Raw genomic sequence first — 26,669 nt, 5'->3', positions numbered from 1 at the left:
TGCTTGGCTCCAAGTCCCATGAGCCCACCAGTCCTGTTGCTGAAGGTGCCGCTGCTCTGATGAGAGCACCCGAAGGTGCAGCTGTCGATCTCTGGAGTAGCGGTCGATGGCAGAGTTTAGAAATCAGTGGCAAAGGGCTGCTACTACTTATTCGTTAGTTAGGCAGATCAGAAGAGGGAAGAAGTCTATCGCTGTCTTTCGCATAGGAAGCTTCGGCGGTGTAGCTGGTAGCGGCCACCGAGATCTGTCCTTCGAGGCAAAGGTTCTCACAAGAAGTTCCACCTCCCTATCGGTTCCCAGGGAACGATCGTAGGAGGAGGAGGGGCGACCATTTGGTGCAGATCAGGCGAATGTCTGTCAGCAAGGAAGAAGGGGGAGCAATGCTGGTAAACGCAACACTAGAGGCATCGCAGCGGAGAGGATATGAGATCTTATGTTGCTAACAGAGGGCATGTTGGGCTATAGTGAGCAGACATTAGCACGAAGCGACAGCGAGAGAAGATAGGCGTCGTCCATCAAAGAGGAAAGCGGTGATATGATCATTGATGACCGAAGGTGGCAGCACCTGTGCTTCCTTTGGGAGCGTCGTCCATGAGAAATAAAGAACAAAGAGGGATGCAGCACCATCGGGAAAGGAGAAGAGAGAGGGATGACACAGTGGATAATGGCGTGGACCTCTTGTCACTGTCAATCGGTGGGGATGGCTAAGTTCCACTTCACAGATCTGGTTTGGAGATTGCTCTGGAGCATAGGCAATGATATGGTCTTCTCCGAAGAAGCTATTTGTAGTGCGGTAGAGATTAGAGAGCTGCAGTAGTTTTTTACCGAACGAGAATTACGATACAAAAGATGATGGATTAGAGCAATGAGATTTTATCATGTAGTCAAAAAAATCTTATCTGCTATCATCTACATCTTCAACTTTTGAAGTCTTGAATTTTTCGAGCTCTGTCTTCACTAATAATAACAAAGCATGAAACATATTCTTTTTCTTGATAACTTCAAATTTTAATTTTTGATATTTGTAATTGTGATATGATGCTCATAAAAACCACATATTTTGGATAAATTTCCTAAAGAAGTTTAACTATCCCTTTTCTTGCATGGCATATTCCGTTTTCAAAATTTACATAACCACCCCGATGATTAAAAAATGATAATTTTATTCTGAAGAAGTGTTCTTTTGAACATTATCTTTCAGACAGTTTGTTTCCCGTAATTTATTGGATAATTTCCATAAATATGCTTCTTACCACAGTAACTACGTGAACGACCTAAATTCTCCTACTTTGTGCATGTCTTTTAACCTAATTTATTGACCATGAAACGGGTGATACTAGACGCCCAAGTATCGAGATAGAGGTGATGATACGACACTTCATGTGACTCAGTTATTCTGCAATCCCCACGGCATATATCTTACGGGTCTCATCAGAGTGTCCTGCACAAGGCTGGCTGCAGGTCTGCAACTAATTTTGTGGCTTGTCCAGAGGACATGGGATCCAATTAGGTGACTGCACGGTAGTAGCAGGAAGTGTTCATGCCAGTCTCTCCTGCTGAGCAACGAAAGACTAAGAGGCCTATCCGTAAGAACATTGGGACCCACACGATGGGTTTCTCCACACAGTTAAATTTATGATGTTTAAAATAAATGATGGAAGGGGGGAACAATTAAAATATTTATCAATTAAAATAGCTGACGACTCCAAATTTAGGAACTCACACCGCCTTTTACTGAAGGGTTAAACGGCGGGGCGGTTTGTGACGACGCCACCACAAGTGCGCCCCCTTTGTTTGCGAAGAGTTAAAAAGCCGGAGCGGTTTCACAAGGCAGACGGCTGTTATTAGAGTTTTGAGGGACTAATTTAAGGCCACGCAAGTTATGTCGGTCATCCCGTCCAGGCTTATCGACATCGATACCTTGCTTTGGTCCCAAGCAAATAAGAATGATTTGCCCTCCCTTCCGTCTCTCTCTCGCCCCATCCGCGAAGGTGCAGCCGCTACCCTTCGTCGTCTTTTTTTTTTCCCGGTTTTTTACAGTTTACTCCACAGATTTGCTACTAACCAAAACTTAAAAGTAGTTCTTTTCCAACAAAGAGATAGCAAATATGAAAATTTCTTCGGCGGCACAAATAATTCTCTCCCGTGGCAGTTATGGTGTCATTCTCTTGTTTGTTGGAGTCTGCTTATCTGTGTTTGTGTCATAATGCAATTATAGCCCCATCGTTCTTCGCAGTTGCTTTGGTTTGTCCGAGTTTGTCGTTGGCAGGTGCGGAAGAGAAAAAAAAAATGATTCCTTTATGTTGATTCGCTTAGTGCGTATAATTTTATTTGATTTCATGGATTGGCATGCCAACGTAGCGTGTCTCGGTAGGGAAATGCTTGTTTTCTTTTCTTTATTTTTATGGGAGGGTTATTTTCTTTTTCTTTTTTTTTTGGGAGAGAGGGTTCATTGTTTCCTCCTCTGCAATGCTTTGTTTTCTGCAATTAATGATTCTGATTCGTTGCAATCTGTCCGCGTTATATTCAGACTCAGGTACTTGCAACCCACGTCTTCTCTTTTTATTTTGCCTCCTAATCCGTGATTCAGAACTGTAAGAGAATAAAAATCATTTTGGAAACGAATATAAAAAACTACATTTAGATGAGTATACTTCAACTGTTTCTTCAACATGGTCTGGTATTAATTCTTGTCGTTTGGATTTCAGATTATATTTCTGGACGTACTTCGCTGATCATGTATTTAATGAGCTCTTCCTGTTTGATTGAATGCTGCTAAGGAAACAGTCAATATATCCATTGGAATGTTTGACTTGTTTTATCTAGAATATGGAGGAAAAACCATTCCCAGCGTGGTCTAGATCTGTGGAGCATTGCTTGAAAGAGCACAATGTCAAATTGGGCAAGGGTTTAAGTTCTTTTGAAGCTGAAAAGAGGCGGGAGATGTACGGATGGAATGAGCTTAAGAAAGAGAAAGGAAAGCCTTTGTGGCGTCTGATCTTACAACAATTTGATGATATGCTTATCAAGATTCTCCTTGTGGCTGCATTTATCTCGTTTGTACTTGCTTACCTGGAGGGAAATGAATCTGGCCACACAGAGCTTGAGGTGTATGTGGAACCACTTGTGATCTTTTCGATTCTTATCATTAACGCAGTGGTGGGTGTCTGGCAGGAGACAAATGCTGAAAAGGCCCTTGAAGCCCTGAAGAGCATGCAGTGTGAATATGCTAAGGTTCAGAGAGATGGGCGCTATATTCCTGACTTGCCTGCCCGAGAGCTAGTCCCGGGGGATATTGTGGAAATAAGGGTTGGAGATAAGGTCCCTGCAGACATGAGAATAGCAACTTTAACTACCTCAAGTTTCAGAGTTGAGCAAAGCTCGTTGACCGGGGAAAGCATGCCAGTGATCAAAGGGACAAGCCCTGTGCTTTTAGATGATTGTGAATTGCAAGCAAAAGATTGCATGCTGTTTGCAGGAACTACTGTTGTCAATGGTGGCTGTATTTGTATCGTAACTAGCATTGGTATGAACACCGAAATAGGAAAGATTCAGGCTCAAATCAGTGAAGCTTCACAGGAGGAGCAAGACACACCCCTCACAAAGAAGCTAGATGAGTTTGGCGAAACTTTGACTACTGCAATTGGGATAGTTTGTTTGGTAGTTTGGGCCATGAACTTCCGGAATTTTATAACTTGGGATAGTGTAAACACATCAATGTGGAATTTTTACTTTTCATTCGAGAAATGCACATATTATTTCAAAATATCAGTAACCCTTGCCGTGGCGGCTATTCCTGAAGGTCTTCCAGCTGTAATCACAACATGTTTAGCTTTGGGTACTAGGAAGATGGCTCAAAAACATGCAATAGTTAGGAAGCTTCCAAGTGTGGAAACTTTAGGATGTACAACTGTAATATGTTCAGATAAGACTGGAACACTAACAACCAACCAGATGTCTGTGAATGAATTCTTTACTGTCGGTGAGAAGCTGTCTACTATTCGAGTGTTTCATGTAGATGGTACAACGTACAATCCAAAGGATGGAGGAATAAGTGGTTGGTGCAACCGCAACATGGGTGAGAGCTTGCAGGCTCTAGCGGAGATATGTGCAATCTGCAATGATGCTGGAATTTATCGTGACGGTTATCTTTTCCGTGCTACAGGTTTGCCTACAGAGGCAGCTCTCAAGGTTCATGCTATATACAAATTGACTTGCATTTATCATACAAGCATGTACCATTTTACATATATTACACTGTGAAATGATTACTTATTCAACATTACACCCTAATGAACTCATGATAAAATATGTTACATATTTTTTGCAGATATTTGAATGTAATGTGCGAAAATAAGTGTAATGGTAATAGAATGTAAAGCGACTAGTGAATAAACAATGTAATTATAAATTTTGAAATGCATCTGAATAATGCTAACCAAGCTTGTGCAAAGTAAATAGTAACTGCATAATGGTAGACTGCATGATTACTGTTTGAGGGCAGATTTATAATAAAGCACTGAGTAAGGTATTTTATGCATTTCTTATGATACATAATTGAAATTTAATGTTGTATATTTCTAGAACAACATAGTGCCTTCAATAAAGTTACGTGGCATTATATCGATTTATACATAACCAACTTTGAATGTTTACCAAAATTTCTCATCTTTCCATATAAACAATAAAAAATTATGCATTTCAAGCAAAAAGCAGTTAAACAAGCAAATTTTTCTATTTTTATTGTTTAATGTTATTCTGAATTTTTAAATTAGCCCATGTATCTTATCTTTTCTATATATTTTTATTCTTCTCATGCATCGTAAATTATCTGATAATATTATCCTTCTTAAAGGTACTGGTTGAGAAGATGGGACTTCCTGGTGCAAAAGTAAGGAACAGATTTCGTGACACAGAGTTTGCTTCTGACTTTTCCATCAACCATAATACTATAAGATTAGGTGAGGAGAAATATGTTTTTCTCTTTGGTCTTTCAGACTATACTAATTGTCAAGAAAATTTCTTTTTCTGATTCAATTATTTCTGAGACAGACTGTTGTGAGTGGTGGACAAAGAGATCTAAGAGGCTTGCGGCATTGGAGTTCGATCGTGTGCGCAAGTCTATGAGTGTTATTGTCCATAGACCAACTGGAAGCAACCATCTTCTTGTGAAGGTGCTTGATCGTTATGATTTACTTCTATTGCATTTGGATTAGAGTAAAATTCTATTTTCTGAAAAACCTCTAATTGTTTTTAAGGCAGTCTTAAGTCTCAACTATTTTGTCCCCATTATTCTATAAATCATCTCTCCCTTCTTTTTTTTGAAGTTGAAAGGAGGTACATCCTGCATTTATTTCATGAGAATTAAACTACTAGTAATAGAAGTGAAAGACACAAGACCTGTTGTTGGCTTCATATGGCTCTAATCTAAGAAGCACGAACACATGCTTTTGGTGGATGTGTCCGTGTCCGACCCATGTGGTGGATGTGTCCGTGTCCGACATGGGTCGGACACGGACACGACCGAACACATGTTCGACATGTCTCCAGCTGTCTTTTTTATTTATTCTGATTTCTATTTGTGGGACATGGCACCGCTCCCACTTCACTCCTTGGCGCTTTATCATGTGGCCCTCACATGTGGTGCTGCACTCAGATTCTGCATGGAGACGAATGTTAAGATCGGAGCGGCACTAAGAGGGGGAGGGTGAATTAGTGTAGCAGATTAAAATTTGTAAATTTGAAAACGATTTCGTATATGCATAGAGATTTCAATTCGTCAATGACTTGGAGAAAGTAGCTCGAGTAAAGTGAGAAGATGAAAACCAAAAGCTTGCTGCTATGTAAATAACGGTTTTAGAAAAGTAAATATTCACACATTCAAGGAACACACCAATTTAAAGTGGTTCAGTCAAAACGACCTACATCCACTTGCGAAGCCTTCTTCAATGAGGCTCTTAACTTCCACTAGCAAATCATTTTGAAGGGGAAGGACAAATACCCCTCTTATAACCTTTTACAAGTGGTTCACACTCTTACAAATTTTCAAAGAGAAAGAGGGAGGTGAACACTCAAGCTATTGAAAACAAAACTTGCTAAAGACTTTGCTAAAGCTTTTATCTCAATCTCTTGCTTCTCAAAAGTTGTCTTCTCTGCTGAGAATTGAGGGGTATTTATAGACCCCAAGAGGATTCAAATTTGGGCTCCAAATTTTGAATTCCTTTGGGTTCCCGGAGCTGGTGGTGCCACCGCTTGTCAATGTCACATTGATCGTTTACTGGCGGTGCCACCGCCTGACCTTACGGGTCACTGGTTGGGCTTCAAATCTGGCCCAAACCGGGTCATATTCGGGCCCAGTTGGCCCCTAACCAGGATATAAGATTATTTCTTAATCCTAACCCTAATTACATGCAAATTATGAAAACAAGACATAATCCTAAGCAGATCTTTTAACCGGCAACGTCGAGTTTCCTTCCGGTGAGCTTTCCGACGATCTTCCGACGGACTTCTGATACACCCTCGGATTTCTTTCGGCGGACTCCCAGCAGGCTCCCGATCTTGTGGCGAGTTCAACGAGTCTTTGGCAAGTAGCCGAGCCTTCTCGGTGATCTCCGCGAACCTCCGACGATCTCTTCGGCAGACTTCCGAAATCATCGACAAGTCCCCGATTTCTTCTCGGTTGGTTCCGGCAGCACTTCCGACAAATCTTCGGACTCTCGGCGGACTCTTGAACACCCATCGAACTTGACTCCGGTAGACTTTGCTTTATGTCTTCAATCTATCGTAGTTAATTCTGCACACTTATCTCAATAATATAGAATAGATCAATTAACCCATCAATTGATTTTATCATCAAAATCCGAGATTCAACAATCTTTCCCTTTTTTATGATGACAATCAATTGATGATAGAGTTAAACATAACTCCCCCTATCTAAATGTCATATAATGAGAAGATAAAAACACTTAAATTCAATCTCTTTGAATTCAAGCCTAAACCGATAAGTTTTATCCGTTGAACTTATTGTTATTCTCAATAAGCATGAGCAAATACGAAACTTCGTATTTCTCATAATTTCAAGCTATGAAAATTATTTTTAAGTCGAATGATAAAAGGCAATTATCATTTCGACAAGAGATATGAACTTTTAACATGAATTTCATGATATAAATGTAAGGCATGATTTCATATGATCAACCAATCTAAGAACTTGCGATATTCTCAAAGAGTTTTGCGATGCATATAAGACATTTGCATTACACAAGCTTTTGCAATTCATATAAGTCATGCTATCGATGCATGTAAAACACAAGCTTTTGCAATTCATATTAGTCATGCTATCGATGCATATAAGACATTTGCATTACACAAGCTTTTGCAATTCATATAAGTCATGCTATCGCATTGGCACAAGTCATCAATATTTTACTCATTCTTCTCCCCCTTTGTCATCAACAAAAAAGGAGATGAGACTTTTGAGTATACAATTTGTGATTAAAAATTCACCATTAAGATCGATCATTCAGCATTCATAAGATTATACAAAATTCATCTTATAACAACGAGTTCAGTAATCGTCCAAGATTCATATTATTAGAAAGAAAATCAGCATTTATCCAAACTTCATATCATTCGAAAGAAAATCAGCATTCATCCAAAATTCATCTAAAAAAGAATCAGCATAGCTTTCATACAAAAAGAACAAAGATGACAAAGCTTTAACTTGGCATTAAGAGTAATTATACAAGGATCGCATGTCAAGGTAATAGAATAAGAAAGCATATCGATTAATCCTTAGGAGGAAATCCATTGTTCTTATACATGACATCTATCTTTTGATTCATTTGTCATAGTTCTTTAAAATTTCAACTTGCTAAGATTGAATTTGCTCTTGCTGTGATTTGAGTTGCTCTTGTGATTTGATCTGATGCAATTCTGCCATAATAAGATCTTCAGAGAATGAAGCAGGAGCAGATTATGAAGGTGCTGCACCAAAGGGACTAGGAGGAGGAGATTCATTTCCCCTAAAAATTGGTGTTTCGGGGTGTTCTACTAGTGGGGGAATTGGATCAGTCATTCTAGGTTGCCTAATTCATATACCATTGCTAAAAGTGCATCTAAGTCTTTTGAGTAAGTTTTTATTGATGGTATTAAATCGATCAACTTGAATTATTTCTTCATTGGGTGAGACACAAATATTATGGGCAAGTATTAATTGAGTGACTAACCCCCCATATGGTAACATTATGTTTTTAGCTATTATATCCTGCATTTGTTGCCGGATTAAGTATCCAAAACAATTATGTTGTCCGGTCATAATTCAATACATGGTGCTTAGCTCTATTTGACTTATTTCATCAAGATGAAATTGCTTAGGAAGTAGTATGCTAGTCATGATGTGATGAAGAATTTTAGAGTTAAAGGGCAGTAAGTGCTTGCAACTTTTAGATATCATGCCTAGATTTGTATTTGCAAAAATAGTTTCTAAGGCTTCGGAGTAAGTTGCTCCGATTATATTGACATCCCATTTATTTCTAAAATAACAGCCCCTATCTTTTACGGTAATTTCAATTAGTTCACAAATAGTGTTATCAATGATTTGAATTTGTGTTCCTAAAAGATAGGTTGTTAAGCTATCATTGTTCACACATAGGTTTGCGTAAAATAACCTAACCAACCTAGGATAAATTGGTTCATTGATTTGTAGGAGAGGTAAGACATCTAAATCTACAAACCATCTAATGGGTTCTAGGTTTCCATGTTTATCTAAATCAAAATGTTTGCCCTTATGTATAGTTCTTGTTTCGAAATTAGGAAACTTAAGAGCTACTTCATTAGATCTAAAAAAGTTTTGGTCATAGGAATCTCCTTCCACCCTCTTCCATTTTGTTCTTGTTGATCTCTTAAGAGCCATGCCTAAACAAGATGATAAATCAAGGAAAAAACTATGAAGAGTAGGCAAAATAATGAGAAGAAGAAGGAAAGATTTCATATTTTATCTTATGGAGAATTCCTTAGAAGATAGAGAGCTTGATCAAACAAGAATCCCTCTCTTAGGCTTCTAAAGGTTAGAATGAGGGTGAGAGAGGTTTAGAGAGTTTTGTGGGAGTTCTAGGGAGAGATTCTCGCCGGCCCTAACTCTTCCACTTATATGTGGATTCTCGGGCGGTTCCACCGCCAATCAGAGCGGTGCCACCGCCTGGGGACTGAGCGCCCAAGCGGTGCTACCGCCGGTTCTGGCGGTGCCACCGCTGGCGTGCCAAAAATTTTCTTTCCCTTCCCCTTTTTTGTTTTCAGAGGTGTTTGATTCAAGATAGGATAGGATCTTGGATTGTTCTTTAAGATGTCATTTGAAATCGAAAAAGAAGGAAGAAGTCAAATCCATGAAAACCGGAAAGAGGAAAAAAAAAAACTTCGGAAAATACATACAATCAAGTTTATTCACAAGGACAATTTAACATGCCTAGTTCCCTTCTAATAAAGTCAAATTGGTCTTCATTTAAGGCTTTTGTAAAAATGTCTGCTAATTGATTTTTTGTGTCAATAAACTCTAGAATGATATTATTGTTAAGGACATGATCGCGTATGAAATGATGCCTAATGTCGATATGCTTAGTCCTAGAGTATTGAATTTGATTTTTGGTAAGACAAATGACACTTGTATTATCACATTTTATGGGAATGTTCTTCAAGTAAATTCTATAGTCTTATAATGTATTCTTCATCCAAACAACTTGTGCACAGCATACACTTGCAGCAATGTATTCGGCTTCCACCGTAGATAGTGCAACTAAATTTTGTTTCTTGGAAGTTCAAGAAACAAGTATATGTCCTAAAAATTGGCATGTTCCGGATGTGCTTTTCCTATCTATCCTACATTCGCCAAAATCGGCATCTGCATAAGCTATTATATTAAATTTGTCGGATTTCGGATACCACAATCCTAAATTGGGAGTTACTTTAAGATATCTAAAAATTCTTTTAACATTTTTAAGATGAGATAATTTCGGATTGGATTGAAACTTAGCGCAAAGTCCTACACTAAAAATGATATCCGGTCTAGTCGTGGTGAGGTAAAGTAGACTACCTATCATTCCCCTATACGTTTTTTGATCAAAGTTTTCACCATTTTCATCCATATCTAATTTAGTTGAGGTACTCATAGGAGGGTTTATCGCTTTTGAACCATCCATGTTAAAACGTTTTAGCAATTCTAATGTATATTTAGATTAATTAAGGAATATACCATCACTAAGTTGTTTAATTTGCAATCCTAAAATGAAGGTTAAGTCACCCATTAGACTCATTTCAAATTCATGACTCATACATTTGGCAAATGATTCACATAGTGATTCATCCGAAGAATCAAAAATAATATCGTCAACATAAATTTGCACAATAAGAAAATTATTTTCAAAGTGTTTGATGAACAATATAGTATCAACCTTGCCTTTGGTAAAATTATTTAAAATAAGAAAGGAACTAAGTCTTTCATACCAAGCTTTAGGAGCTTGTTTCAAGCCATAAAGAGCTTTAGTCAATTTGAATACATGATTAGGAAGAAGAGAATTTTCAAATCCGGGAGGTTGTTCGACATAAACTTCTTTGGAAATGAAACCATTCAAGAAGACACTTTTGACATCCATTTGAAATAGTTTAAAATCGTTACTACTAGCATAGGCAAGGAGCATCCTAATGGCTTCTAACCTTGCCACAAGAGTGAAGGTTTCTTCATAGTCGATACGTTCTTCTTGGTTGAAACCTTTGACCACTAGTCTAACCTTGTTTCTAACCACGATACCGCATTTGTCTTGCTTGTTTCTAAAGACCCATTTAGTGCTAATGACTAAATGGTCACTAGGTCTAGGAACACATACCTCATTCCTCTCAAATTGGTTCAATTCTTCTTGCATTGCAATAACCCATGAATCATTTTTCAAGACCTCGTCGATGCATTTAGGTTCAATTTGAGAAAGGAAGGCGGCGTTAGCACAAAAATTCTTGAAGGAAGAACGAGTTTGAACCCCTTTTGATGTATCTCATATAATTAGCTCCTTTGGATGAGCATCCATATACTTCTATTCCTTAGGTAAGGAAGAAGAAGCATCCAAGTTGCTATTTTGAGGTGAGGGTTCACATAAATTTAAATTATCAAAACCAAGATCATCATCAAAATCATTTTTATTTAACTCGAAAATTTCATTAAAAACTACATAAATAGATTCTTCTATAACTAAGGTTCTTTTGTTAAAAACATGAAAAGCCTTAGAAACGAAAGAGTAACCAAGAAAGATGCCTTCATCGGATTTGGCATCGAATTTTCCTAGGGCATCATTTTCATTCAAAATAAAGCATTTGCAACCGAAAACTTTAAAATAAGAAACATTTGGTTTTTTGTTATTCCATAATTCATAAGGAGTTTTGATAGAGATGGTCTTATTAGAACCTTATTCATTACGTAGCAGGTCGTATTAACGGTTTCGACTCAAAAATACTTGGGTAGACTATGTTCATTCAACATAGTTCTTGCCATTTCTTGTAGATTTTTATTTTTTCTTTCAACTACTCCATTTTGTTGAGGATTTCTCGGAGTGGAGAGGTTGTGGTTATATCCATTAGATTCATAAAAGCTTTGGAAGTCACGGTTTTGAAATTCGCCACCATGATCGCTCCGAATTGATGAAATCATGAAGCCTTTTTCGTTTTGAGTAAGTTTACAAAATTTAGAGAAGCATTTGAAACAATCACTTTTGTGAGCCAAGAAATAGGTCCAAGTGTATCTACTATAGTCATCTACAATTACAAAGGCATATTTGCTTCATCCTAGACTCGTCGTGTCAATTGGTCCAAATAAGTCCAAATGGATCAATTGTAATGGTCTAGTGGTGCTAATTTGATTTTTTAGTTTAAAACTAGTTTTTATTTGTTTACCTAGTTGACACGCATCACATATTTTGTCCTTAACAAACTTCATATTGGGAATCCCTCGTACTAATTCTCTAGATAAGATCTTATATATTAGTTTCATACTTGCATGGCCTAATCTCCTTTGCCAAAGCCAAGCATCATAATTTAAAGCGGAGAAGCACATTTCATTGCTTAGTTCGTCAAGGTTGATGGTGTAGACGTTATTTTGTTTTAAAGCAATCATTGACATATTATTGTTTGGTTTTTCAATAATGCACGCATTAGATTCAAATCTAACGATGTAACCTTTATCACATAATTGACTAATACTTAAGAGATTATATTTTAATCCATCAATTAGTAATACATCATCAATTGAAAAACTTGATTTGTTACCTATGGTTCCCTTGCTAATGATTTTGCCTTTGTTGTTGTCTCCGAAGGTGATGTACCCTTCTTCTTTGCTAGTGAGCATAGAGAAATGAGATGAATCTCCAGTCATGTGTCTTGAGCATCTACTATCAAGATACCATCTCTTACTTTTAGCTTGTGGGTTTATCTACAAAAGATGATGGTTTTTAGGTACCCATTTGATTTTGGGTGCCTCAAAAATTGATTTACCAGTTTTGTTATTCATCATTGAAGTATTTATAGTTCCTTTAGGAACCCATATCAACTTATGTGGATTAATTTTTCTAAATGGACATTTGTAAGCAATATGTTCGGATTTACAACAAAAGTTGCATTTTAAACAAGGTGAAACATGTAATGTGGGTCCTTTAATGAAAGTGGTAGGATTTTGGTGATATCCTCTCATAAAACCAATTTCACTTCTATTTGCAACGTGACCCTTGTTTGCAAGGATCATGTCCAATCCCTTGCTACCGACCTTAAACTTGTTTAAGGTCTCTTTAAGTAGCAAATTTCTATTTTTTATTGCTTCTAAGTTTTTACACTTAGAGCATGGAGGAGTTTGAAGACTATCAAGCTTCTTTTGTAGTAAGACATGCTCTTTCTTTAAAAGATTAAACTTCTGATAGAAAGTTCATCGAAAGATAAATCTTCATTAATTAAATTATATACCTCTTCTCCTAAAGCCATTAGCGCGAAGTTTGCCTCCTCTTTGTTGCTAGCTTCTTCACTTTCGGAATCACTTGAATCGTCCCAAGTAGCTTTTAAAGTTTTCTTCTTCTTTGGTTGCTTCTTCTTGGCTTGGGGGCATTCATTTTTCAAGTGCTCTGGCTTCTTGCATTCATAGCATATTACTTGATCTTTTTTATGTTCAAATTTGTTTTTGGTGTTATTTTTGAATTAAAAGTGCAATGTCATTGTCACTGTCCTCATCACTTGATGTTCCTTTCAAGTGGTCTTCTTGTGATGTAAGCGCCATATCCTTCCTATTCTTTGGAAGAGGGTTCTCGAGCTCTTCATGAGCATGACACGTCATTTCGTAGGTTATTAGAGACCCAATAAGTTCTTCGAGAGGAAATGTTTTAAGGTCCTTAGCCTCTTGAATGGCCGTAACTTTTGGATCCCAACTTTTTAGAAGGGATCTTCAGATTTTAGTTATTAGTTCAATGTTAGAAAAATCTTTACCAAGAGCTTTGAGTCCATTAATGACATCCGTGAAACGGGTGCATATATCTCCGATGGACTCACTTGGTTTCATTCGGAAAAGTTCGTAAGAGTGCACAAGAATGTTGATTTTGGATTCTTTCACTCGGCTAGTGCCTTCATGAGTGACCTCAAGAGTTCTCCAAATATCAAAAGCCGAATAACAAATTGAAACATGATTAAATTCATTTTTGTCCAATGCACAAAACAAGGCATTCATAGCCTTTGTATTTTAAGTAAAAACCTTCTTTTCCGATTCATCCCATTCGCTCATCGGAAGAGAAGATTTTTGAAATCCGCTTTCGACAATAGTCCAAAGCTCGAAATCCATGGAAATGAGGAAGATCCTTATTCGAGTCTTTCAATACGTGTAATCCGACTCATTAAACATAGGTGGACGTGTAATAGAATGACCCTCAAGCATACCGGAGTAAGCCATCTCTCTTGGGTATTAAACCAAATATGAGAGTGAGCCTGCTCTGATACCAATTGTTAGGATCGGAGCGGCACTAAGAGGGGGGGGGGGTGAATTAGTGCAGCGGATTAAAATTTGTAAATTTGAAAACGATTTCGTAAATGCGTAGAGATTTCAATTCGTCAATAACTTGGAGAAAGTAGCTCGAGTAAAGTGAGAAGATGAAAACTGAAAGCTTGCTGCTATGTAAATAACGGTTTCAGAAAAGTAAATACTCACACATTCAAGGTACACACCAATTTAAAGTGGTTCGGTCAAAATGATCTATATCCACTTACGAAGCCTTCTTCAATGAGGCTCCTAACTTCCATTAGCAAATCACTTTGAAGGGGAAGGACAAATACCTATCTTACAACATTTTACAAGTGGTTCACACTCTTACAAATTTTCAAAGAGAAAGAGGGAGGTGAACACTCAAGCTATTAAAAACAAAACTTGCTAAAGACTTTGCTAAATCTTTTATCTTAATCTCTTACTTTTCAAAAGTTGTCCTATACTGAGAATTGAGGGGTATTTATAGACCCTAAGAGGATTCAAATTTGGGTTCCAAATTTTGAATTCCTTTGAGTTCCCGGAGATGGCAGTGCCACCGCCTGTCAATGTCATTTTGACCGTTTACTGGCGGTGCCACCGCATGTCAGTGGCGATGCCACCGCCCGATCCTTTGGGTTCTGGGCGGTGCCACTGCCCGACCTTACGGGTCACTGGTTGGGCTTCAAATCTGGCCCAAACCAAGTCATATTTGGGCCCAGTTGGCCTCTAACCAGGATATAGGATTATTTTTTAATCTTAACCCTAATTACATGCAAACTATGAAAACAAGACATAATCCTAAGCAGATCTTTTAACTGGCAACGTCGAGTTTCCTTCCGGTGAGCTTTCCGGCGATCTTCCGACGGACTTCCGATACACCCTCGGATTTCTTCCGGTGGACTCCCAGCAGGCTCCCGATCTTGTGTCGAGTTCAGCGAGTCTTTGGCAAGTAGCCGAGCCTTCTCGGCAGTGATTGCAAAAGGCGCTCGGGCGCTCGCCTAGGCGCTCGGGCGAGGCGAGGCGAGGCCCGAGCGCCTCGCTAATGTCCCAGGCGGCGTGCTTCAAACAGGCGCCGCCTGGGCGCTCGCCCGAGCCCAGGCGCTGGGCGCTTCGGGCGAGCGCCTGGGTAAACCAAGGCGACCGAACCAGAATTTTAGGTTTGGTTCGGTCCTGGTTCGGTTGTTAGTTGGTTCAATCGAACCAACTAAACCGATATAACCCCAACCCAAACCCTAACCCAACACTAACCTACTGCCGCTGTCGCTCTCGATCGCGATCGCGATCTCGTCGCTCGCTGCCGCTGCTCCCGCTGACGCTGCTCGCGCCTCCCGCGAGCCTTCCCGCTGCTCGCGCCTCCCGCAAGCCCTCTCGCTGCTCGCGCCTCCTGCGAGCCCTCCCGCGAGCCCTCTCGCTGCTCGCGTCTCCTGCGAGCCCTCTCGCTGCTCGCGTCTCCTGCGAGCCCTCCTGCGAGCCTTCCCGCTGCTCGCGCCTCCCTCGAGCCCTCCCGCGAGCCTTCCCTCTGCTCGCGACTCCCGCTGCTCGCGCCTCCCGCGAGCCCTCCCAGCTGCCGCGAGCCCTCCCTCTGCTCGCGACTCCCGCGAGCCCTCCCGCTACTCGCGCCTCCCGCTCCCTTTCCTTTTCCCCCCGCCGCTCGCCGCTGCTTCCTTTCTCCGTCAAGCTCAGACTGCTCAGTATACTCTTAAATCTTAATATTAAGTTTATTTGAATTTTGAAATGATTAATTTTCATTAATAGATTAATAATATATTATTTTGATTTTAATGTTATTAATTTTGTGATTTTGTATCTTAGATTTTTTTAATTTAATAGCATATTTTTATTTAAAATTTTAAATAATTATATTTATTAATTATATTATATATTTTTATATTTTAGCGCCTCGCTTCGCTCGGGCGAGCGCCTAGGCGAGCGCCTAGCGCCTCGGGCGTTTTTGGACCTTAACGCCTTTTGGCGCATAGCGCTTTTTAAATCACTGCTTCTCGGTGATCTCCGCGAACCTCCGACGATCTCTTCGGCGGACTTCCGAAAACTTCGACAAGTCCCCGATTTCTTCTCGGTTGGTTCCGGCAGCACTTCCGACAAATCTTCGGACTCTCGGCGGACTCTCGAACACCCATCGAACTTGACTCCTGTAGACTTTGCTTTATGTCTTCAATATATCGTAGTTAATCCTGCATACTTATCTCAATAATATGGATTAGATTAATTAACCCATCAATTGATTTTATCATCAAAATCCGAGATTCAATAATGAATTGTCGACATTGAAAGGAAAAAAATCTAGAGATCAATGATTTCAATAGGCGCTCGAGTGCTCGCCTAGGCGCTCGGGCGAGGCGAGGCGAGGCCCGAGCACCTCGTTTCACTTCCGGACGATGCGCTTCAAAGAGGCGTCGTTTGGGCGCTTCGGGCGAGCCCCTGGGTTAAACCTGTTGTATCTCGGATTTTGATGATGAAGTCAATTGTCATGTGTTATCTAATCCATATGTTGAGATAAGTGTGCAGGATTAACTACGATGAAAGTAAGACATGCAGCAGGAGTTGAGCCGGAGTCAAAGACTATGATCACGTTTGGAGTTCGAGAGCTCGACGGAAGTCCGGAAGGTTATCGGAGCTTGCTAAAAGAAGCTCGTCGGAACTCGCCAAATCGATCGTCGCAAGTCCAGGAGTTTGCCGGAAGTCCGTCGGAGCATCACCGGAGGTTCGTCGGATATTCGTCGGAAGTTCATCGGAAGCTCGCCGGAAGAAACGATTGACGCACCGGAGCAAGCTGTAGTAAATGTCTTAAGAATTGTCGTAGTTAGTATGTAGATTAAGTTAGGAATGGGAGGTGATCCCATTAACTTAATCTGGGGGCAATTGGGCCCTTGACAGACCCATATTGGGTCGAATGGATCAACCCATTCGAACCAGAATTCCTACTAGGCGGTGGCACTGCCTAGGAGAGGGTCTCCTAGGAAAGTTGGGCGGTGCAACCGCCCCAGGCAAGCGGTGGCACCGCCTGAGCTCAGTCTCTGAGCGAGACTGGGCGGTGCAACCGCCCCTGACAGGCGGTGGCACCGCCAGGGCTCAGTCTCCGAGCGAGACTAGGCGGTGCAACCGCCCCAGGAAGGCGGTGGCACCACCAGGGCTCAGTCTCTGAGCGAGACTGGGCGGTGCAACCGCCCCTGTCAGGTGGTGGCACCATCCAGAAGCTCAGTCTCCGAGCTGCTAGGCGGTTGTACTGCCCAAGTCAAGAGGTGGTACCGCCAGGACCCCGGAAATCCGGGAAAAGACATTTTTAAGCTCAAAATTCAAACTAGTTTGGGGCCTATATATACCCCACCCTTTCCTGCATGAAAGGGCACCGAAAATCCAATCTTACTCTGTGATTTTTAGAGCTCAAAAGTGTTGTAAAGGCTAGAAGTTCTCCTCCCTCTTTTTCCAAGTTTTAATCTTTCAAGAGTGGAGAGAAAAGTTTGTAAGGGTTGTCTCTTAAGCCCGTCAAAAGGAGTGAAACTGTAAAAGGGTGGTTGGCCTTCGCCTATTGAAGGAAGGCCTCTAGTGGACGTCGGTGACCTCGTTGGTGGAGGAAGCCAAAAGTGGATGTAGGTCAAGATTGACCGAACCACTATAAATCTCGGTTTGCATTTACTTTGAGCATTTTATCTTTACTGCAAACCTCCTCAATAGCTTACTGCCTTCTGCTCTTTTACGAACTCACTTTCAAGTTAAGTTTCCGAAAACGGTTTTACATTCCGATTTCTATCTTAACTACAAACTTCCTGCCTTATTTACTTCAAATACATTTCCGTAAGCTTTCAAAGTTATTATTTGCACGAAACGACTTTTACGTTGGAATCGGATTTCAACGTACGAACGCAGTTTTAATCGTCGAAAGTTTTCCGCTGCACTAATTCACCCCCCCGCCCCTCTTAGTGCTCTTGATCCTAACAAAACCAAGCGATTGAACCAGCGTTTTAGGTCTGGTTTGGTCTCCGATGCTTTAGTTGGTTTAATCGAACCAATTAAAGCACCTATATTAGCTACCGCTGCCCAACCCTAACCCTGCTTGCGTTCACGCTACCGCTGCTGCTGCTCGCCGCCACTCGCCGCTCCCGCTGCTCGCCGCTCCCACTACCGCTGCTCGCTATTGCTGCTGCTGTCGTCGCTCGCCGCTCCCGCTCCTACTGCTGCCGTTGCCACTATCGCCGCTCGCCACTCTCGCTGCCGCTGCTCACTTTTACCGCTATCGTTGCACCCTCGGTCTTCCCTTACACTCCTCTTCCTTCTCCTCTTTTGAAAGTATACTATTAACAGTATACTAGTAATAGTAATGTATTTGTATTTATTAAATTAATAATATATTATTTTAATTTTTATTTATTTGAAATTATTGTTAGGTTTCAAGATAAATGGCAAGTGTATAGAGTAACTCAATAGAGTCTCCAATGACATCAAAAAAAGATCATGCATGGAAGTATAATTATATAAAGGATCCAAAAGATTTTAATGCAATTACTTGCATATTCTGCGATAAGACTACTAGAGGTGGTATTTTTCGTGCAAAACAACATCTAGTAGGAAATTTAAAAAATATAGCAGCTTGCAAAAAGTGTCCACCTGAGGTAAAAGAAGAGTTGTTGAGTTATATAAATGAAAAGAAGACAAGAATAAATCTTATGGGAATTTACCAAAAGATAATGTTGAACATCTCAGGGATGAAGAAGAAGATTATTCTATGAGTATTAACCCAAGTGGGAAAAAAGTATACGACAAAAAAGGAAAAGAAGTTATAAGTATAAAGAAGGATAAAAAAGGATCAATGGATCTATATATGTTTCAAGGATCCCAGAAGCAATAAGGGCAAGCAAGAGGCTCAAAATTTAGACAAACAAATATAAGTGACGCTTGTGATAAAGAAATAAGAGGAAGAATAATTTAACACATTGCTCGCTTTTTCTATTAGGTTGGTCTTCCCCTTAGTACAACTTGTTTAGACAGTTTTAAGGATATGATTAAAGCTATTGGAAAATATGGTGTCGGATTAAAACCTCCAAGTTATTATGAAATGCGAGTTCCATTGTTGCAAAAAGAGTTAAATTATATAAATGACTTACTAAAGGGTCATAAAGTATTATGGGCAATACATGGTTGCTTTATTATGTCAGATGTTTGGACTGACAGGAGGTGCAGGAGTATAATTAATTTTATTGTTAATTGTTCTTTAGGGACTATGTTTGTGAAGTCAATAGATGCTTCATCTTTTGTAAAATCTAGAGATAAGATATATGATTTACTTGACAACTTCGTGGAAGAAATTGGAGAACAAAATGCCGTTCAAATCATAACCGACAATGGAAGCAACTATATGTATTAGCTGGTAATATTCATCTTTTAAATTTTTTAATTAGTTTATCTTCAATTAAATGTGTTAAACCCTTAAGTCTTATTATTTTTGTTATCCTTTGTCTTAGGTAAATTACTTGAAACAAAAAGACAATACTTATATTGGACTCCATGTGTAACACATTGTATTGATTTAATGTTGACGGATATTAGAAAAATCTTAGATATCAAGAAAACCCTAGAAAGGGCAATTTTTGTTGTTGGATTTATTTATAATCATATTAGGGCTTTGAATATGATGAGAGAATTTACAAGTAACAAAGAATTAGTAAGATATGGTGTCACCCGATTTGCTACTTCATTCTTGACATTACAAAGTGTGCATCGTCAAAAACATAATCTGAGATACATGTTTATCTCTGAGAAATGGGTGACAAGTAAATAGGCAAAATAAGCAAAAGGCAAGAGGGCTACTGATATCATTTTAATGTCATCCTTTTGGAATCATGTAGTTTATATATTAAAGATAATGAGCCCTCTTTTTCGAGTCCTTCGATTGGTGGATAATGAAAATAAACCTGTAATGAGATATATTTATGAGGCTATGGATAGAATAAAGAAGACGATTAAAAAGTCTTTTAATAAAAATGAAGAAAAATATGAGAAAATTTTTACAATCATTGACGAAAGATGAAATTGTCAACTTCATCATCTCTTATATGTAGTTGGATATTATTTGAACCCTGAATTTTTTTATAAGATTAAATCTATTGGGTTTGATGCAGAAGTTTTGGATGGGTTATATCAGTGCGTTACAAGATTAGTTCACAACCTTGAGGTTCAAGATAAGATTATTCGTGAATTATCTTTATATAAAAATGTCGAAAGTCTTTTTAGAATTTCAATTACCATTTAATCGAAGACAACTACGTCTCCGGGTATTAATAATTTGATATAATTAATTTCATATATATTATGTTACTATGTTATTGCTAATAATAACATAAATTTTGCAGTTGAATGGTGGAGTCTATTTAGAAATTCCACCCCGAACTTATAGGAATTTGCTATCAAAGTGCACTTATTTTAACATGTAGTGCTTTGAGTTGGTTGTGAGCGAAATTGGAGTGTCTTTGAGCATGTAAGGATCACTAAATATTTTTGTTTTAATTTATTTATTTATTTAGATAGATGTATTAATATATTTTTAAATTATATGACATGATAGATTCACTCGAAGAGAAGAAATCGGTTGGAACATCAACGTTTGCACGATCTTGTTTACATAAAGTATAATCAAGCTTTGAAGGCTCGTTATGATTTGCAAAATATAATTGATTCAATCTCATTTTAAGATATTGATGATTTAAATGAGTGGTTGGTAGGAGAAATGAGTGCTAATTTGCAAGATGTCGAAGACGAGCTTGTATTTGAAAATGATAGATTGACATGAGGAGATGTGACAAGAGCTTCAGGTGTTGGAGAATTACAAACATATACAAGACAGATGATAAAGAGAAAAATGAGTACAAAAGCATCAAGCTCGACTCCTACTATTGTTGAAGACATAGAGAATGAAACATATTTTGATGAAGAGGAAGGAGTCGAAGGACAAGAAAAAGATAACGAATTCAATGAAGATGATTTGTGTGAAAATGACGATAATATTGATTATGATGAATGACCTTGATGTAAAATTTTATTGTTTTGAATTTTGAAACTTTTTGTTAATATTACATTGTGATTTTGTATCTTAGATTTTCTTAATTTAATAGCATATTTTTATTTAAAATTTTAAATAATTATATTTATTAATTATATTATATATTTTTATATTTTAGCGTCTCGCTTCGCTCGGGCGAGCGCCTAATGCCTTGGGCGTTTTTGGACCTTGGTGCCTTTTGATGCATAACGCTTTTTAAATCACTGTTGGAGATCGTAATAAGGAAACATATATCAATTTTATTTAGAAATTGTTAAATTCTATTTGGTATACCCAACCTTTATTTTGGATACTTACATTTGTATAATCTTAATTGTTTTAACCTATATGATGATATTTATTTATTTATATTATTGAGTTTATAAAATTTAAGTACAAGTACTACAAAATTCATGTTAATAGAATATATATATATATATATATGTATATATATATATATATATATATATATATATGTATGTATGTATATGTATGTATATATATATATATATATATATATATATATATATATGTATGTATGTATATGTATGTATATATATATATATATGTCTCATGTCTCATGTCTGTGTCCATGCTTCTTAGGCTCCAATACATGATCAGTACATTTAAAATACACAACCATTATAATAGCATTTATGTCTCACATCCATTGTTCAACATATGAATATGAGAAGACTTACTAATAATCTCATCTCCGCCATTTTGAATGTGCCAGGTCCATGACGTAAGTGTTGCACCACTTAGGTGGTAACTTCTTCAGTAAATCACAGAGGAACAGAGGAGGTTGCATGACTCATTAGGCATCTCTGTTTCTGAACTCCTATAAAAGTGTCATACAAGCATGAGAAAATTAGAAATGAAAAAGGTTTAACTCATAGAATCCAAAGAAATGTCTTTTCACTAAATGAATGTGTAAGAATATGACGAAGAAAATAATGTTTCAATCAAATAACTATCTAGTAAATTCTTTAGTTAAAAAAAATTGGCAGTTCAAGATATCATCAACTGTATCAGTTGGTTCTCGTTGAAGGATACATAATTATGCTAAAACTGCTTGATATTGTTTGTTACATCTAAATGAACTTCAATTAAAAGTTTATATTTACTGGATAATATTTAATCACATTTGATACTCTCTCTTGTACATTAATTTTGTTTCCATTGTCAGGGTGCTTTCGAAAGTGTTTTTGAGAGGAGTTCTCATGTCCAGCTTTCAGATGGATCAGTTGCTTTGCTGGATGAGGCATCTAAATGGTTAATAACGTCGAATGTCCAGGCAATGAGTTCGAAGGGATTAAGATGTTTGGGATTTGCTTTTAAGGATGACTTAGGAGAGTTTTCTGACTACAATTCAGAAACTCATCCAGCTCACAAGAGGTTGCTTGATCCTGCTAACTACCCTGAAATTGAGAGTAATTTAATTTTTGTTGGAGTGGTTGGTCTGAGGGTAATTCCTTGAGTTATTTCTTATAATTTGTTATACTCTTCCGTGTTGCTTCTCTGAATTGTAAATATTTTCTTGCGCACTGATGACTATGAACTTGCAAATTTGAGTAGGACCCTCCTCGTGATGAAGTTCACAAGGCCATTGAAGATTGTAGATGTGCTGGTATCAAAGTTATGGTCATAACTGGTGACAATAAGTCCACTGCAGAGGCAATATGCAAGGAAATTGCACTATTTAGTGACAAGACAAGCCTCAGAGGCAAAAGTTTTACTGGTAAAGAGTTCATGACCCTTCCAGCTGACCAACAAATGGAAATTTTGTCAAAGCCTGGAGGTGTAGTTTTTTCACGGGCTGAGCCAAGACATAAACAAGATATTGTGCGGCTACTAAAGGACATGGGTGAGATAGTTGCAATGACTGGAGATGGTGTCAATGATGCACCTGCACTAAAGCTAGCTGATGTTGGTATTGCTATGGGTATAACAGGAACAGAAGTAAGTGGAGCATGCATGCTTTATGAATATAGTGGAATTGTGAGAGCAATAAATGCATTTATCAATCACTCAATTGACAATTCTTGGCATTTTCATGTTTTCACTTAGAGGTTAATTCAGATATGAACTTGTAACTTATGAATTCATTTGACGGGTATTGTGACTTGGCTTTCCTATGAACACTTTTTCTTTTGAGGTATTCCTTGGTAATAATGCCTCTTTTATGTTATTTTGCTTGAAGTAAGATATTGGATTGTCTTTCTTTACTTCAAAAACATGAGATATCTTTTTTAAGGATTATCTTTCCAGCTCCTCTTTGTCCAAATTTTAGGATTTTCTATTATGGTTACTAAAAATAATTGATCTTAAATGTCTTACAAATCACTTCTGTTTCAGGTTGCAAAGCAAGCTGCTGATATGATTCTGGCAGATGACAATTTCAGTACAATTGTCTCAGCTGTTGCAGAAGGCCGTGCTATCTACAGTAATATGAAATCTTTTATTAGGTACCTTTTTTCTGAGTATTTTTTGTTTTCTTGACTTACTGTGACCTCTATGCTCATTTTATGATTCTTTCTGTTTAGATATATGATATCATCTAATATGGGGGAAGTAATTTCCATTTTTCTGACTGCTGCACTTGGCATTCCGGAATGCCTAATACCAGTTCAGCTTCTCTGGGTTAATTTGGTGACAGATGGGCCTCCCGCAACAGCTCTGGGTTTTAACCCTGCGGATGTTGATATTATGCAGAAACCACCCTGCAAAAGCAATGCTGCTCTTATTAATTCTTGGGTTCTCTTCCGTTACATGGTAAGTATAATGCTTTATGTTTTAAGCCCTTCTGTAGTTGTCTGAAGATGTTAAATCTGGTAAGTACCTGATTGCAGACCGCAGAACTAAAGTTGTCTGAGTAAACTTGTGATACATCACAAACTCTAAAGCTCTTTGTTTGCAAGTGTTGTATTTCATACTTGTTCCAAAAGCCCTATAGCAGAAAGAGCTTGATAATGCACCCTGAAACTCACTTCTTACTTATTGAATTCAATTGAAAAGAATATCTCTTGCAACTAACGAAATCAAGTGACCTAACAAAACTTTTTACTGCTGGCTCAATGCACAACGGCAAAATCAACCAAAAAACTCACATAAGCACCCCACTCCGTGGGCTCTGTTTCTCATTCATCGAGTGCACAGCTACCTATCTGATTTTTCTTATGAATATAGTGCACAGCTACCTATCTGATTTTTCTTAGGAATTTAGTGCACAACTAAAAAGATTCTCTCTCGCATATGATAGAAATGTAGTATGTGTTCAAAACAATAAAATACTCGGTTTAGTATTAAGTGTTATATAAGGTCTACTAAATTTGGGCCAATCACTTGAGTTCATAGAGATGTATAAGCAGAGGAACTTGCTGGATGCTTATCTCGAATGTGTTTCTGTCAGATTCTATGATGGTATTTTTTCGGTATTATTGCTTTTCTGAGATAAATCATAGTACATTTTTTGTCATAGTGGAACAGCTTTAATAAGTAAAATCTTTAACTATGATTGTTAAACTGTCACATTTGTGCGTTCACTTAGATCAAATATTTTTGAATTGTACAATTTGATTGTGAGCTATGCCTGTTTTTGATTAATCAGGTGATCGGTGCTTATGTTGGTTTAGCATCTGTTGGTGTCTTCATCTTGTGGTACACTCAACCATCTTTCATGGGCCTAGATCTTGCTAGTGATGGCCACACGTTTATCTCTCTAGCTGAACTCCGCTCATGGAGAGAATGCCCTGCATGGCCTGATTTCTATCCTAATTCATTTGTAGCTGGTGATCGAGTGATTTCTTTCACAGATCCCTGTGACTATTTCACAGTTGGGAAAGTCAAGGCAATGACCTTATCTTTATCTGTTTTAGTAGCAAATGAGATGTTCAATTCTCTCAATGCTTTATCAGAAGACAATAGCTTACTTCATGTGCCCCCATGGAGGAACCCTTGGCTAATCCTTGCAATGCTGGTTTCATTTGGGCTCCATTTTATCATTGTTTATGTCCCTTTTCTGGCAAATATTTTTGGAATCGTTCCGTTGAGCCTGAATGAATGGCTTCTGGTTGTATCGGTGTCTCTCCCTGTGGTGCTAATTGATGAGGTGCTGAAGTATGCCGGTAGGAGGCGATGGTGGAGGATTCATAAGCAAAAGATGGCATAGATGCCGTGACCTAGTAGTATTTTGAACATTCGAAAGATTGTAACCCTCTCATAGACACTGATTAAATCGTACAGTAGAATTTTCTGTTAGAAATCAAATAGCGTTTAGTTCTTTAGAAACCATCAGGTGAAAGAGTGTTTCTGTATCTTCCCCGGTGCTAATGTATTGCGCCTTGTACCGCAATCTGTAAAAGTTACTGGTGAAAATTTATATAACTGGTCAATGTGTTATGCTTTTCTTTCTAATTCTTGTAACTTCTATTTTGGTACTGAGTTAAAGAGTTATTAACTAGAGACCAAGTGGCAAAATGCCTATTTAGAGCGAACAATTTCTGCTGTCAGGTGGAGAACTTAGTCGCCTCCTTTACCTCTGTTATCAAACCTAAACCCTTCTGTTTCCTCTCACTTCTGCTGTGAACCCCTGCCTGTGGCCAGAGAGTATCGTTTGCACAGTAGCTGCAACTTGTGGCATTTCGATTTGTTATTTGGTATTGTTCAATATATATATATATATATAGGGTTTGACACAATCTAATAAGCTTAAGTATTTGGATTGAATCGATATTCAAATTGATATATGTATTGACTAATTTGATTTAGATTTATTAATTTTTAACATATAGCAAATTATTTTAAATAAGAAAATCAAAATACTATTAGCTAAAAGATAAAACATAAACACTTTGAACAAATTCCCCCCATAGACATACAGAATCTAATTACAGTATATTTTTAACACCCGATATTTCTTTTTACTAGGATTTTATGCATTTTATATTAATATTTGAATTTATAAAATATATTTTATCCCTAAAGATAATATGCCTAAGAGTCTTTAACATTTTTAAACACTAGAACTAGCTCATCTGAACAGCTATCTAAGCCCTAGCCCTCGCCCTCTCCGCACACAAATTGGCTTAGTTTTTATGGGTGCTTGGAGGAGGGGGAGCTATGGCCAAGAGATAGGTTTCCTCATTATTTGTTGTGTTTAAATAATTTATATTCCTTTAAATAATGTAATATTATTTGTTTTAGAATTTTTTTTATACATGTTGCATCAAGTTTAGATTTTTATGGAAGGCATCATTTAAGAGATTCATGAAAAAATGATATCGAACCATGATTCAATGATTTTAAAAAATATTTCTGTTAATTCCGGATTTATAATAACAAAGAATTAAAACAGGAAAGAATGTCAATAATCAATCATATGGGATTTGGCTTGTTCTTAGAATTAAATCATGTCACTAAATTATGTAATTTGACATGTAATCTAAGTATAAGAATTTTAGATTTATGAATCTAATTTCTGGATTACAGTATTTCAATTTAACTTTTATTCAAAGAAAAAGGGAAAACACGAAAGAGACGGAAAGCCGCGCGGTTTACATCAGGGTTGTGCGTAAGGCCGACTCATGC

The 26,669-nt window shown here is 38.0% G+C and overlaps 1 protein-coding gene across 3 annotated transcripts; it reads left to right on the top strand.

Annotated features, from left to right (window-relative positions):
* The first annotated feature begins 1,834 nt into the window (after window positions 1–1,834).
* LOC103974039 (calcium-transporting ATPase, endoplasmic reticulum-type) lies at window positions 1,835–25,496 on the top strand. 3 transcript variants are annotated; one of them, XM_009388769.3, is made up of 9 exons: window positions 1,835–1,991; window positions 2,709–4,191; window positions 4,856–4,961; window positions 5,053–5,174; window positions 22,270–22,548; window positions 22,659–23,042; window positions 23,439–23,548; window positions 23,627–23,855; window positions 24,691–25,496. In XM_009388769.3, exons 2-9 carry the CDS (start codon window positions 2,830–2,832, stop codon window positions 25,249–25,251), a joined length of 3,153 nt encoding a protein of 1,050 aa, XP_009387044.2. In that variant the 5' UTR covers window positions 1,835–1,991; window positions 2,709–2,829; the 3' UTR covers window positions 25,252–25,496. The 3 variants fall into 3 exon arrangements, with proteins under 3 accessions (XP_009387044.2, XP_065024382.1, XP_065024383.1); XM_065168310.1 differs by lacking the exon at window positions 1,835–1,991 and adding an exon at window positions 1,998–2,269; XM_065168311.1 differs by lacking the exon at window positions 1,835–1,991 and adding an exon at window positions 2,298–2,536.
* Window positions 25,497–26,669: the final 1,173 nt, after the last annotated feature.

Source organism: Musa acuminata, chromosome BXJ3-9 (assembly GCF_036884655.1).
Source record: "Musa acuminata AAA Group cultivar baxijiao chromosome BXJ3-9, Cavendish_Baxijiao_AAA, whole genome shotgun sequence".
Classification (NCBI taxonomy): Eukaryota; Viridiplantae; Streptophyta; class Magnoliopsida; order Zingiberales; family Musaceae; genus Musa; species Musa acuminata.
This window is presented reverse-complemented; position numbering and strand designations above follow the sequence as displayed.

Excerpts from the sequence above, each read along its gene's own strand:
- LOC103974039 (XM_009388769.3), top strand. The coding sequence starts at position 2,830 with ATGGAGGAAAAACCATTCCCAGCGTGGTCTAGATCTGTGGAGCATTGC. Across the intron at positions 4,192-4,855 it reads CTACAGAGGCAGCTCTCAAG|GTACTGGTTGAGAAGATGGG; the intron begins GTTCATGCTATA and ends TCCTTCTTAAAG. Across the intron at positions 4,962-5,052 it reads CCATAATACTATAAGATTAG|ACTGTTGTGAGTGGTGGACA; the intron begins GTGAGGAGAAAT and ends TTTCTGAGACAG.